Raw genomic sequence first — 16,062 nt, 5'->3', positions numbered from 1 at the left:
GGCAAGACAGGGCTCAAAAGCTTGTGGCCACTGCTGCCAGATAATTGAATTAAATATAAATGCCCGGTTGAGTACAGCCCTTTAACTTGTATAACAGTTATGGAAACAGCACTTTAACCAATGAGAGCTCAGATGGGAGTAACTAATAATATGAATGGGTTTTATTCTTTATTGCTTTGGTCAAGGAATTGATCATAAATAGTAAGCTACACCTAACAACATTATTTACTTACTGCTTAAGTTCTTCTTTGAATAGTTCCAAATTACTTTTCTTTTTCTCTTTCTCTCCTTTCTTTAAAGGCTATGAAAAAGAAAATTATTAAACCGTTACATCCCAAGCCCATGACATTTCGAGTACATTCAGGAATGTTGAAGCACGTCAGATTTCTTAGCAAAACTAATGAGAGGAAATATAGAGCCATTACCCTGTTACAGCATTCAAAGTATATGACATTTGTTTTCATATTTCAATAGATCAGAGTTTTCAGACTTCATAATGAACAAAATGTAGAGGGTCTGAACACTCAAAGTAATACTTTTGTATTGCGATTTATTATACTTCCTATTACAACCTACCTCTGGAAGCAATAGGGCATCACCCTTTCCATTAGACAATCTTATTTAAGAGGTGGCACAGGGCTGCTCTAAATGCAATGCTTTTTAATGAAACGATGTACACGGTTGGTCAAATTAGAATTTTAAAGAATCATTAATATATAATGTACAGGTCGTCCCCGACTTAACACCGGAGTTAGACTTCTCTGCCCACTGTGACCTCTGGTGAAGCTCTGTGAATGCTGATAATTTACTGTACTTTAGTCCCAAGCAATGGTCAACTCTAAGGTGTGTGCAATAAAGCTCTATTGTCAGTATTTGTTCTTGTGACACATCAATATTTTAAAAATCTAAAAGGGAAAAAAAAAATTGCCTGGACTTTCCTACAAATTCAACTTGTGGACAAAATTAACTGAACCTATGTGGCACATATTTTGTATTTGTTATATTTCAATGGACCCATTTTCTCATTCACGTTAATAAACTTAAAACTTGTCACTTACTGGTTTCTTAGGTTCCAGGAGTAAAATTGGAGGGGGTGGTCGTTCAATTGGTGCTTGCTGTGGTTTGGGCTCAGAAAATCTTGAGGATGGCTTATATAATTTGCCTTTCTTCTCATCCGATTCATGTTCATCTGCAATAAAATATAAAAAATACATTTAAGAAGTAACTGTTTACCACTGTAAACAAAGACAATACATGCAGATTGATAGATTTAGAAAGTGTTATCGCTTGATAACATTCAGTATCCAGAATTGTTTAATGGAAAAAACTTGCTTTTCTACATCTTAAGAACAATAGTGCTGATATTATTAGACGGGACACAAATGTTGGTCTCAGGAGAAGCACATACCTCTTGTGGGATTGACAATACCCCCTCTGACAAATGTTTTCACTTTGCTGGCATCGCCACCTTCAAACGCAGCAAGGAATTCCTCATAGATCTCTGCAGCAGCTTTTTCATCTTCCTGTGTAATAGAATGTGACAGGTCTGTACCTAATATTCACACTTAATATTCTGCCAATATAACGTATGTGCTGTGCCAGAAAACAGCTCAACATTTACTATTTTTAGACTTGAATATGGTCCGTTTACATTTTTTAACCAAAAATCCATCCAATCAGTTTCTGCTTTTCTGATAAAACATTTTATGTGGACAAGTAGTTAATAATCCATAGTATAAAGCTGCAACCTGTCAACAAACTTTCAGGACTATCTAGTAAATCCGGGCCGGTGTCTCACCTTCTTCTTGAGTTCCTCTTGCTCCTTTTTACTTAGTGTTCTCTTAGCAGCGCTCATCTTCCCGATGCTGAACGCTTTAAGCTTACTATCCAAGAGAGGTTGCTGCAAGTGAAAAACAGAACAACTTTATTAACCAACACACTGGAAGCAAATATTCGGAATGAAACAAATGGTTCTATATTAAACTACGAGTAAATAACAACCGCGCAGACAATCTGCTGTCAAAGACTATTGAGATAGTCAAAGGCCTTAACCATCTCATGGCTTCAGGTAACATTCACTTTTTAAAAATCACACAGTTTCTATGATAGGAGACAAGTTTCAACCATTTTCTACAATTTGTACTAAAAGACACACAATAGGCTTATTATTTTCCGTAACTCAGCTGAAAGATTCTCTATACAGAAAGAGACGACAAACCTCTATGTGTAATGGGGTTTCTTGAGATAAAGCTGCAGGACCATGAAAATGGCTCCTCTATGTATTCCCTTTGAGGACATATGGATGTCAAAGAGTAGATCGGGACATATGGATGTCAAAGAGTAGATCGGGACATATGGATGTCAAAGAGTAGATCGGGACATATGGATGTCAAGAAGGACGGGGGTCCCACGCTCAGGTGCACAAGAAGGACGGGGGTCCCACGCTCAGGTTTGCACTAGAAGCTAGAACTTTTAGCCTCTCTTTAGGTACGTCTCCTGTATTGGCCACTCAGAAGAAACTTTACTGTAACCAGGTTCCTGTTTCTCACTGCTTTATTGCCTTGGTCGGTTTTACCAAAGAGACTTTCTATCTTCTTAAGTGCAAGAATAAGCCAACTGGATTATTGGTGACATATAAATGAGCATTAGTGGATAAGATTGCACCTCAAACCAATATCTACAACTTGGTTTCTGATATCTGTCTAGTTCTGAAGCAAAACGTACCTAGTTTCTTACAGAAATGTGAAATGACTGAAGAGACACCCCCGTAGGTCACCTATCCCCAAGAATGCAATTCCTGTAATGGAGGATTTGTATTGCGAATAAGAATAAAATCACAAGTCTTGGGTTCACTTCCCACTCAAGTACTAAACATGCAGCATAATGTGCACGTAGTGAAGAAAGATCTGCAGGAGATCAGTATGCAGGGTACTCGAGCGGCACGTCTACCCTCTCTGAATGTCTTTGTACTTAGCGGCTAAGTGGTAAAAATGTAAAAACAGAAACCCCCTGAGCAGAATTATGTTTCTTTTCTCAAGCGAGCCTGAGAAATTAACCATTTCTGAAAGTGACATCTAAAGAACATGAATTGGAGAAAATCCAGAATTCCACTGAAATTCCAGACAAACAATCCCATAGAGGCCAAGACTAAGAACTTGTAATGGTCAAAACACATAACCCTCCTACAAGGCATTATAAACTGTGCTGCCTAAAGAGTGTGATGTACCATAGATTCCCTTATTTATACATTTGTATAGATATTTTTCAGACTATTATGCACAATTTATTTGAGACAAAAAACAATTCTTGCAAACCTTCCTACAGTAAATATTAACATTATCCATGCCTTGATCACAGGCTAATACTAAGGCACTTTCGGGATGATTATTACCATTAGGCAAAGTGTCAGGGGTTTCCATCACACTCTTTATCTTGGGAGATTGTGAATGAAGCAAAAATACGAAAGTAATATGAAATATGACCACAATTTCTTTTGTTCCCCATAGACGTCAATGGACCTTCTGTTAGACTTTCATTGTCCATAGCCGACATGGATGGACCCAGCTCACCCACTGAACAGGTCAGATCACCTCACTCCAGAAGGCTGAAAGCCAATGAAGAAAAAAGTGCACTATCCAACTGTTATTGTTCACAAACGTGCAAAAACGTGAACCCCCTTAGGGAGCGTTCACAAGTCACGTTTCACGGATGCATTTAAAAACGCATTGCAACAGCTGAAGAGAGTTTTATCTAAACAGCTGTTAACACTTGCGTTTACAAAACACTAATGTTAACGAATGCGTTAAGACATGTGTTAACAACCGCATGGGTTAACACTGTGTTCCACTAGGCAATCGCCAAATAGTGGGATATATTGAATGGTTCCACCCCCACCTCAAAAAGCAGGAGGAGTAGTATTAAGTAAACATTAGGCGTAGTTAGTGATTGGCTGTTACCGATGTTTAAGGCGTTTAACTGGGGACCACTGAGTGTACGCACAGGGGAGGAAAGCAGTGCTTTCCATCTGACCCCCATTGCCTCCAGTGGCCCCCAGTCAAGCAGCTGAACGGAAAAATGTGGCTTAAGAAAAAGGAAGTGTCTGTCTGCCAGAATATGTCTATGCTTAAGCTCAATGTATCCGCCTGGAGCATTCCTGGTGTATAACCTGAACACATACATAAGGAGGCAGAACATTAGTAGAATATTAACTCTTTTCGGACAGCCTGCTCACATTAGACATCAACGAGCGCAGATCCAGAGTCTGCAGTGGCGTCTTAAGACAATTTTCTTCAAATCCTGTGCTAGTCGTGGGAGCAAGACTAGGTCTCCAAGTGTCAGTCCGGAGACCCTAGGGCAGTGATGGCGAACCTTTTAGAGGTCGAGTGCCCAAACTGCAACCCAAAACCTGCATGTTTTTTGCAAAGTGCCAAAACAGCAATTCAAGCAGCAACTCTGTTGTACCACAGCTTTCAATGGGCCTGAGGACACCAATATCTTAGTCAGAAGGAGAGGAAATTTGGGTTGTCACTGGAGCTTCCCTTGACAGCCCCCTAAACAAGAAGATTTAGGGGGTGACACAGAAGGGGCTCTATTGATAACCGGGCCCTGTCCAACCACCTCTCTTCCTGCAGTCTCAGGTAGACCGGGATGCTCCATATTAAAATAATGCTAAACATGGCAAGTTCTGAGACTGCAGGAGTATCGCTGTCTGGCAAACTCTGCCATGGTGCAACAGCCCGAGTGCCCACTGAGAGGGCTCTGAGTGCCACCTTTGACACCTGTGCCATAGGTTCGCCTCCACTGCCCTAGGGAAAACCAGGAATGGTTTATTACCGCTTCTGTTTTCTCCGTTCCTCACTGCATAGCACTGAAGCAGCAAGATGCAGAAAGGAGCAGAGCCAACGTGACTGGTCTAAAAGGGGTTAATCAGTACAGCTCTGTTCAACAGCAGTTCGTTTCCCCCTGTAACTAGGGTTCTTAAGAAGAAAAAAAAAAAAAAATGAAAATGCTCCCCCAGGGTCTTTTATGACCTCCCGGGGAACATATAAAGTAAGAACACACAACAAATATTAATAAATATTCATAAAAACACATTCAAATGTCCCAAAATAATAATAAAAATTCTCCCGCTACACTGCAAAAAACATCACCATAGTCGCCCCGTTTGTCGAAGACTATTAATATTACATATCAAAATGATCAAAACAAACCAGGGAATTCATTAATAATGTTCATTTTGAATTAATTTGAAAATGAAAAAAAATATATATACTATACATTACCAAAAAAAAAAAATTATTCCCTACTTTTAACTCCAAATAAAACTAAACATGAAAAAAAAATTAAAACTTTTATTAAAGTTAAAACGGGTTAAAACATCTTTATTTTGTATCATAGTATGTGTAACATGTACAGCCACGGCTCTACTGATAAGGGCAATATAAAATATATTGAATCATTTTTATATTGAATAATTCATAATTGTGTGTGATATTTTGTCATAAACCTAATCTGTCCTGCAAAAAAAACAAGCCCCTTTACAAAGGCAGAAGAATCTGCAAGTTAGTTAACCGTTTGAGCTTCAATGCAAGTTTAAAAAAAAAAAAAAAAAAAAAAACTGTAGCTTCTAGGTCATCTAGAAAAGTCTGATGGCAGATGCACTCAAGAGGGACGGGACGGGACTGGGGGGGGGGGGGATTTATTGGACACCCCTTTACTCAAAATTCATCTTTCTGTAACCAATACAGTATGCAATGTAAGTCGATAGAAGAGTCACTTTCAGATACCTGCTAAACATAGAACAACCATCAGGCAGAGTGTTATATAATAGTCAGATCTGCAGCCCAACAACAACAAGAAAACTCCCAGAGATATGATAGGACTGTAAGAAGAAACATCTCCAAAGCAGACAGAAATAGCTCTGCATGTAGAGCAGGAGTCTCAAACTCGCGGCCCGCGGGACAACATTTTGCGGCCCCCACCTAGAAAAGCACCGCCCGCCGTGTATTCACGGCGGCGGTCGGGTCGCGCTGCATGGAGAGGGCTCACGGGCTGAGCCCTCTCTATAGCCGGTAAGTCTTTGCTGCATATTGCAGCAAAGGCTTACCGGTAACACCCGCGATCGGTGCCAGCACCGATCGCGGGTGCTTTCACAGCGATGGCTGCCGGCAATGCTGCCGGCAGCCTCAAAAAGATAGCGGCCGCCATCTTACCTGGGATCGCCGCTCCCCTTGACGTCATCGGGGGGGCGGCGATCTGTCTCCATGGTAGCCTCGGGTCTTCCGAAGACCCGAGGCTATTTCGTTTTAACCCCTTCATTACAATGTGCTGATAGCACATTGTAATGAATGAGGAGGAAAATCCCCATATACTGCCATACTGTAGTATGGCAGTATATGATAGGATCGATCAGACAACCTAGGGTTAAAGTACCCTAGGGAGTCTGAAAAATAGTATAAATAAAAATAAAAAAAAGTTAAAAAAAAATTATAATAAAAAAACATTAAATTTCAAATCACCCCCCTTTCCCTAGAACTGACATAAATATAAATAAACAGTAAAAATCATAAACACATCAGGTATCGACACGTCCGAAAATGCCCGATCTATCAAAATATGATAACGTTTTTTACAATGCGTTTAACCCCGTTACGGAAAATAGCGACCAAAGTCGAAAATGGCACTTTTTTGCCATTTTGAAAAATATAAGAAAATCTATAAAAAGTGATCAAAAGGTCGTACAGTCCTAAAAATGATATCATTGAACATATTATTAAATTTCGCAAAAAATGACACCACCCACAGCTCCGTACACCAAAGTATAAAAAAGTTATTAGCGCCAGAAGTTGGCAAAATCAAAAAAAATAATTTTTGTACAGGAGGTTTTAATTTTTGTAAATGTATGAAAACATTATAAATCCTATACAAATTTGGTATCCCCTTAATCGTACCGACCCAAAGAATAAAGTAGACATGTCATTTGGGGCGCTCAGTGAAAGACGTAATATCCAAGCCCACAAGAAAATGGCACGAATGCATTTTCATTGCATTTGGAATTTTTTTCCCGCTTCCGAGTACATGGCATGTAATATTTAATACCATCATTATGAAGTGCAATTTGTTACGCAGAAAACAAGCCCTCACACAGCTCTTTACGTGTAAAAATAAAAAAGTTATAGATTTTTGAAGGTGGGGAGTGAAAAATGGACATGAAAAAACAGGAAAGGGCCCGTAACCGGTTGATCCCCTTCCCTCCGGTACTTGAAGAAGATGAAGTCGCCGCTCTGAACGCACTTGGTGCAGGTCAGAGCGGCGACTTCATCTTCTTCGATGGGAGGGACACCGGGAGGCAAGTACCGGGGGGGATGGAGTGTCCCTGACTGGGCTCAGTGCGGTAGGAGCTTGGGACCCCTCGGTGCACAGGACACGTTCATAGAGAAAACACGTCTCCCCGCTCGGGGCTTTCCTTGCGCTGGGAGACGCCATGACATTTGAATCTGAATAATGATATTTTGTAAGCGCATTTTGTGTGGAAAACTTGATGCGGCCCAGCCTTACCCAGAATCTACCTCCAGCGGCCTCCAGGTAAATTGAGTTTGAGACCCCTGATGTAGAGGAAGGTGATCACCGAGTCCTGTCAATGTTACCTGTGTGTTATATGGCAACAATGTATCACACACATGTTACTTGTGTGTTCTATGGTAACAATGTATCCAACATATCACATAAAATATTATATAGTATCTACAAGCTTAATGCATAAGCAGAACTCCTTGGATAAGATCAGGTGACTGCCTCTGGCTTGAGCCACGTCTCATACTGATATGCATGTACATACAGCTCACTGGAGGCTTACATATACATAGAAGTAAAAAATGAATGCGGTCCGGTATATCCCAAAGTCTTCCCTACAACACCTTACTTTACCAGGGAGCCTTGCCTGTATGCTGCTGCTGTGGTTGGAGGGTATTGGGAAGTATTAAAGATGGTGTACAGTAGGGATGCGCGATGCATCAAAACTTTCAATACCAGGATTTCTTACCCCTTTCCCCCCCCCCCCACCACAATTTGCACCCCCTCACTCCTTTAGGCCCAAACAAGTAACCAGGGCCAGTTCTAGAGAAAGTGGGGCCCTGGGCAAAACTAAAAGTGGGGCCCCAAATAAAACTATTTTATGACCAGTCAGAGTCAGTAAAAGGCTCCCTTTAGTATGGTAAAACAAACTGTAATATGGGAGAATTTTATAGGAGATAGATAGATAGGGAGATTTATGGGCAGCATGGTGGCTCCGTGATTAGCACTACAGCCTTGCAGCACTGGTCAACATCTGCAAAGATTTTGTATGTTCTCTCTGTGTCTGCGTGGGTTTCCTCCGGGTCCTCCGGTTTCCTCCCACACTCCAAAAAATTACTGGTAGGTTGATTAGACTGTGAGGCCCATTGGGGAGGGGGACCAATATTTTCTGAAAGCAGACACTTGCCCCATTTTCAAAATTGCATCAAAGAGTTTATAGACATAGGCGCAATTTTGATTCAAATTGAAACATTTTATTAAAAATACTTAAAATTTGACTTTGATGGCAAAAAATTTGATCCAAACAGAAAATGTTTACCTTCACATCTCCTAAATGTAATACATGGACATTTGTAGAGTTCACAAATGTGCCCTATTGATATGTTCACATGAATAAATCCACATAATATCACAAAAACTGTAATAACTAGATATCTGCTTTTCAGCTAGACATTTTTAGACAGTCACAACCTGCAAAATATAGCAATAAAACAGAATAAAAAGTAAAGGCGCCATAAAACCTATAGAATTTTGAAAGCAGACAACCAGGCGATGCATTTGGCAATTAACATTCAATATTTCCTCTAAAATATGTACAAATCCAGATACTTATATAAAGAAAATCTACTTTCCTAAAACAGTAAGTTGTGAGGAGATCATACAGACCCCACATGTGTATATTCACCAAAATATGCAGCAAAGGGAACTGCAGAAAATTCACACAGATGTATCATTGTCTGTTCCTTACACAATGGTAACCCAAATAAATAACTATATATCCATAAACCTCTCTAATGAGATAATAAAAGTCACGTTTAGATGTGCACCATTGTATTATCACAATAACAGAACCCTCCGCGCTTCATAAGAATGAGAGTGAGAACGTCCTAACATAGGTGTAAATAATGGAGGATGATGGGAAATAAAAACTTTATTCCAGGACATGTGTGTGTTTTTGGCGTTACATATAACTTTATGGACATGTTCTGGTCGCGGTGTAGTCACATTAGGCGAAGAGGATTGAATGTTCATCGTATCAGTCAATTTTCCCAACAAAAAAAAACTATCACAAAATAAAAGGGAATAAGAGAGAAAGGGCCACATTTATCACTTTTGTGCGCCTAAGTGTAGTAGTTGCGCCTAAATTCTGGCGCACTGTTTTGCCAGAATTATCACAAGCTACAACCATCTGTGATAAGTATATTTTCTGCCTCTTATTAATCACTTTACTTTAACACAGTTTAGGCGCAATTTTGGCGCAGTTTCGGCGCAATGTTAGATTCGGGCTCTTACATGTGATCCTGCTACAAGCTCCTCTCTGCTTCTCCCACAGCCCAGCATGAAGATAACACTCACAGCAGCACCCAGGTGTGTGACACCCAGCACCCAGTGACCTCCTCAGCAGCACCCAGGTGTGTGACACCCAGCACCCAGTGACCTCCTCAGCAGGGGCTTCTCCTGGAGGGGATCCCCCAGTGCTGGTCTCCTGCTGCACCCCTGTAATTCTGCACAGTATCCCCCTCAGATACACTGGTGATACTGTGCACAATTACACAGGGGACACTTGTCAGTACTATGTGCAACATTCTGTAAAGTTCTCTTCTCTCTTGCTGTGAGCTCAGGATTCTGCAGAATGTTTTGTAAATAGAAGGTGATGAAGTGTAAATAGAGTCTGCAGCTCCTGTCTGCAGAGTATCTCATGTCTGTATGATCTGTTCTAGTGTCTGCAGTGTCTGGCTGAGCTTTGCTGCTAGAAATGAGCTGTTCTGCATAGGGGCTCAGTGCTTTCTTCTCAGTTAACGGCAGCTCCGGGCTGGAGTGTTTTTGCGCCTAAATGAAAAGTCGCAAGTGATGAATATCATTAGGCGCATCAAAACATCTGGATTGCTAGGATAAATGAGGGAAAGCTGGTTATTTTTTGCTGCGCAGCTAGCATTTAGTCGCACAAAAAACGGTGCGCCTGAATGAAAAGGCGCAAAAACAACAGAGAAAAACGATTGATACATGTGGCCCAAAGTGTGTTCTTAGATTTGCATAGAGAAGGGTTAAAAACATGAATATTAGCTGATATTATCCCTTCTCAAAATGTAGTAACATATAAAGTGACTATTGCCATTATCTGTGAGGTGCAGCAGCTCCTGTGTGCAGCAAATGCTCCCTGCAGCCTGATGGCTAAGAATCTGGAGATGGGGAGACACTTCAGGGGGCTGTATCTCTGGGTCTGTAACACATAGAGGCTCACTTATTTTTTCCTATGAAAGAAGAGAGTCTCCTCTTTTATATGAATCTAAATTTGTGTTTCTAAAATGCAGAAAAACTGAGATATTAACTGTTAAACTGCCGTCGGAAGTGATATTTATATATAAAAATGGCACCTGATATTCTCACTTTAAACCTGAATATCTCTGGATCCATAGCACCTAGAAACACAATTCAAGATTCATTTGAAAGAAGAGATTCTCCCCTTTCTCCCTGGGGGCCCTGGGCAATTGCCACCTTTGCCTACCCATAGCGCCGGCCCTGCAAGTAACAAGAGTCTGCAATGTGGGACGCTGCTGCTTTTTTGTTTTCATCCAAAGAATTGTATCAGAATCGAGTATCGTGATACTTTTCCAGATATTGTATAGCACACATAATTCTGGTACTGGTGCAACCCTAGTGTACACCAAGCAGCATCCATTCACGCATCACGAGTCTCCACATACTTCTGAAAATGGGCAAATGGAGGAATGGACCAAGTAGGGACATTGGGATAATATATTACAGCGGCAGCTTAAATCTTGGTACAGGGCCCCTTTAATGGTAAACTTTCACACCAGATATTTCATATACTACAAATCTACAGAAACTTAGATAAATTTTGAAATGCCTTACGTAACGTCGTTAGCAAAAGTGAGGGATGGGATGCAGTGATGTGAAGGGGAGAAATAGATGAGTTTGTGTTACATGGAGGAGTCAATCCAAGAAGTGCAGATCACCTCTAAGGCTACATTCACACTGCCTTTGCCCGCCATACCGTAGCAGGCAACAGCAGCGCAGGGGGAGAGGAGGAGGCGAGTGCAGTTCATCCCCGGCCCTTTCCATAGGAACTTATGACGCACGTGTACTGCACTGTACCGCTCCCGTTGAGCACCGTGCGGCCATTGCCGTCTATGGGGGACGTATATCGGCCGTTTATACGTCCCCCATACGGCAGTGTGAATGTAGCCTAAGGGTGATGGCATACGTTGTGTTTTGAACGCATTTTTGGCCCGTTTTTAAGCAGTCCGTAAAAAAATGCATGTGTTTTTTTGAAAACGCAAGCGTTTTTGACCAGTTTGGATTAAGATAATTGGTCAAACCTGTCAAAAACGCATGTGTTTTTAAACGGACTGCTTAAAAACGGGCCAAATACGCATTCAAAACGCCACGTGTGCCATCAGCCTAAGTGTGTGAAGTCACTCCCAGTTCAGGGGACAAGCCACCGGCCAGCGCTATTCCACACATGTTTGTTGTTGAAGCAATAATCCATACAGGGACTGGTTTTAACCCTTTTGTTGATTTATCTGCTTCACAATTTGGATTGACTCGTCCACGTTACACTTACTTGAGGATGAACTCATCCATCACTTTCGTGAGTATCTCTGCATCCTAGTTGTGCGGTCGCACCTCAAAAATGATTGGGTGTTTTACAGGATTAGGGTTCCAATCCCGAATATAAAGAGTAATCCATGCATCATACTGAAAGGAGTGCTCGGATTACTTTTCACTTGGATATCCCTGCATCCTATTTCAGCTCCTGCTAACATTACATTCAAGTATTTCAATATTTATGTAAATGTCATGTTTAAGCCACATGTAAGATCAATATACAGCACAGGCAACCAAGTTGGTCGGGACTTTTAATGTTTCTTCAATTTTGGGGGCACTTGTGGCTTAGCCCTTGTTGGATCCCAGTGAATTTTCATAGTCGCCCCCTATACATGGTCTCTAATGTTGATATTGATTGATACATCTGTGTTAAATATATGCTGCAGATTCATGCATTGCATAATGATCTAAAGCTTAGAGGAACATTGTGCAGATACTGAGGACTGTCACAGGTCAATGTACCCCACATGTACACCAGGAGTAGGGAAGGGCAGATGTACTGCACACAACATACAGCACAGGTGGGTCTGTAGCGCCCTCCACAGGCAGGCACAATGTATGGAAATACCACCACCACTGTCCCCCAGGCACAGCCACTTCCCGCCATCACCGTCTCCGCCAGTGTGTGAGGAGAGGCAGGAGGCCGCAGAGCCCATATAATGAGTGCAGGCCGCGGCTCCTGCGCATCACACACCGCGGTCACATGGCGCTCACACTGCGCCCTAGTAACCACCCGCCACACTGCCCGGTCCCCGGGAACACCGAGCACCGGACCGGTCTCTTCTCCCCGCCAGCACACGTTCTCACCTTTGAGCCCGCTCTCTGCGAACCGCCAGACATCTTCTCCGCCATCTTGCGTCTCTACAGCCCGTACAGGCCACGCAATCGAGAACAGAAGGAGGTGTGTGTGTGCAAGACTGGCGAGTCAGCCTTAGTGCCGATCCCTGAGCTATCGATTCTGTATAGAGGGAGCAGCCGCGCGGTAATGACGTCACTTCTGCCCTTGCTGCGTGTCCGTATTCACATTGTGGCCGGGTTATTATAAAGAGAAATTCTGCAGCATACTACACTTCCAGCAATGTGAATGCGATTTCACCACGTTATACACAAATTGCCTTTAAAATTTGCAAAAAAAAAAATAGATCATCTTTTTGTCTGAATGATAAATGTATAACAGATTGAAGGGAACCTGTCACCAGAATTTACCCCCTTAAAATCCATAATGATAAACCAGGGACACGTACACATAGATCCAGGCACTGTGACTGTGGTAATCTTCTTTTATTTGTTATCCATGTCCTGCTTCCTTCTAAAATCAACTTTTATAATTATGCTAATGAGACTAAAGGGTCTATAAGTACGTTAAGTGTCCATGGTTTATCTTGCTGTATTTTGATGATTTGTAAAGTGCTAGGGAATTTGATGGCGCTATATAAATAAAGATTATTATTATTAACATTATGGGAGATTTTCTACAAGTTACCATCACCCTCTGGTAGGGTATGTAATTGGTTTATAGGTAGGTCCCTCTTTTATGTGAAATATTTCCTGATTTCTTATACAAATTCTCTTTCTAAAACCATGTGAATTTTCAGTACTATAGCACCTAGAAACATTCTGGTGTCATATTACAGATAAACTAATTTTTCAGATTACATGAAGTTTATTGTTCTGTAAGCTGTGCAAATATTACATATTTTGCTATATTTGTAAACAATTAAAGTAGATTGTTAATACAAATAGAATATTATTTAAAGCTGATTTGCATGCAACAAATACAAGGGACATGTGACTAAAACATTCCTGGAAGCTACCTGGTCATGATATCACTATCATGGGAAGTATGAATGGAGGAGCACAGAGTGGGCCACATAGTAAAGGGGATGTATATAAAAACAAGGCATGTATTGTGGGGATTAAATAAAAGGGATCAATATGAGTGGGGGAACATGAGTTAAGGGGGCATCATATGTGAGAGACCCACAGAAAGTGATGAATCACAGAAATGCAGGTATTGATGGTGGGGAACAGAAAGTGAGTAGTATAAGTGGGAAATTAAATGAAAGGGGGACATGTGGGGTGTGGCTGCTACAGCGGGTTATGGTTCACATCAGGAGATGCTCTATATAGCGTTAGATAGTTTATGGGGGGGTTGGCCACAAAAAGGAGTTATTATACACACGGCTGGATTATGGGGAGGCCTCCACGGGGCCCAGACCACTTTGCTCTTAAAGGGGCATCCACCAAGTGTGGGTGATTGGCATGGCCTCCTGAATCACCCACTATTTGTCTTGCTACCCCAGCTTTTCTGAAACAGCTGCTGTTTTAACAGAGAATCATGTGGTAGCTGCTACACTTGAGCGAGGGAACAGTATGTTGCCTGCTCAGCCATAGACTGCACACAGGACATCATCAGTAATACAGACAACTACATCAGTAATACAGACATCATTAATGCACAGTAAGAAATTTTTTAAGTATATCAATGTGTAAAAAAAGGGTCAGAGCAGATTGGATACCTTTATTCTGAAAATGGGGCATTGGTGACTGGAGACCAAGAGAAGGTGGAGACATTCCATGTGTGGTCTGACCAGCGATTTGTATAAGGGCAAAACTATGTCTTTATCATGAGAATCTATTCCTCTCTTGATACATCCCATTATTTTATTTGCTTTGGCAGCAGCCGCCTGGCTCTGGTCACTAAAATTAAGTTTACCATCCACCAATACCCCCAAGTCCTTTTCAGCTTCAGTTTTACAAATTAATTGACTGTTTAGAACATAATTATACTTTTTGTTTCCATAGCTTAGCTTTACATTTATCTACATTAAACCTCATTAACCATTTCTCTGCCCACTCCTCAAGCTTCCACAAATCCCTCTGTAATGCTAAACTATCGGCCTTAGTATTTATTAATTTACACAGCTTATTATCATCTGCAAATATTGAAACTTGACTGTGTAAACCCACTACAAGGTCATTAATAAAAATATTAAAAAGAAGTGGGCCCAATAATGACCCCTGTGGGACTCCACTGGTAACGTCAACCCAATCTGAGAATGTGCCATTAATGACGACCTTCTGTTTTCTATCACTAAGCCAATTACTTACCCAAATACACAGATTTTCCCTGAGGGTGAAGACACACATGGCGTTTTTGGGCCGTTTTTGGGCCGTTTTTACTAAGTGCGTTTTCAGATCGTTAAAAACGCATGCGTTAAAAAAACGCATCCGTTTTTAAAAAACGCATGCGTTTTTTGAAAACGCATGCGTTTTTGTCCGTTTTTCATTGCGCAATTTCTGAAAAACTGACAAAAACGCATGCGTTTTCAAAAAACGCATGCGTTTTTTAAAAACTGATGCGTTTTTTAACGATCTGAAAACGCACTTAGTAAAAACGGCCCAAAAACGCCATGTGTGTCTTCACCCTGAGTCCCAGCAGTCTCATTTTTATACCACAAGAACCAGAGCGGAAAAAACCCTAATGTATAAAAAGTAATATTCTTTATTTAGAAGTAAATACATCAATTCAACATATATAACCCTCAAATGGGAAAAGAATTTAAATGCAATGTAAATGCAATATAAATGCAATGCAATATAAATGCAATGCAAAGAATATAAATGCAAGCCAAAGGATACACCCCGACGCGCGTTTCGCCCTGACGAAGCATTTGTGCGAAACGCGCGTCGGGGTGTATCCTTTGGCTTTCCCCTGATCTGCCCAGCGTCTGTCCATCATGTTTTCGGGTAAGTGTGCAATGGTAATTTGACACTTTTTCATCACTGGACGGTACCTCCAGTGTTGTGCATGGTTTATCCTCACTGCACCATTGCCACTTTTTTCCCCTATTCATTTGAGTCAAATATTTTTTGACCACGCTACTGTCATTATCAATTACATTATTTGGACTCTGGGCTAAGTAGGGGTAGCCATTGGTCTCCTGTGTTGCCCCTTTTTTCCATCTTGGGCTACTTGTGTCTCCCATACATTGCATTTATATTCTTTTCCCATTTGAGGGTTATATATGTTGAATTGATGTATTTACTTCTAAATAAAGAATATTACTTTTTATACATTAGTGTTTTTTGCCGCTCTGGTTCTTTTGGTATTCTGAATGCATAGTTGGAGAGGCGTTT

General features: G+C 41.2%; 1 protein-coding gene across 1 annotated transcript in view; it reads right to left on the bottom strand.

The window, feature by feature from the left end:
• U2SURP (U2 snRNP associated SURP domain containing) overlaps positions 1 to 12,886 on the bottom strand; it is a 38,031-nt gene extending 25,145 nt beyond the window's left edge. The window contains exons 1-5 of the mRNA XM_072143074.1: positions 12,730 to 12,886; positions 1,799 to 1,900; positions 1,409 to 1,523; positions 1,059 to 1,189; positions 234 to 301 (exon numbers count right to left, since the gene is read on the bottom strand). Coding sequence (XP_071999175.1) covers positions 234 to 301; positions 1,059 to 1,189; positions 1,409 to 1,523; positions 1,799 to 1,900; positions 12,730 to 12,774 — 461 coding nt within the window. The 5' untranslated portion in view covers positions 12,775 to 12,886. The remainder of the gene's footprint in view (positions 1 to 233; positions 302 to 1,058; positions 1,190 to 1,408; positions 1,524 to 1,798; positions 1,901 to 12,729) is intronic.
• Positions 12,887 to 16,062: the final 3,176 nt, after the last annotated feature.

Source organism: Engystomops pustulosus, chromosome 3 (assembly GCF_040894005.1).
Source record: "Engystomops pustulosus chromosome 3, aEngPut4.maternal, whole genome shotgun sequence".
NCBI classification, from domain to species: Eukaryota; Metazoa; Chordata; class Amphibia; order Anura; family Leptodactylidae; genus Engystomops; species Engystomops pustulosus.
The sequence above is the reverse complement of the archived record's forward strand: the minus strand, read 5'-3'. Positions and strand labels throughout refer to the sequence as shown.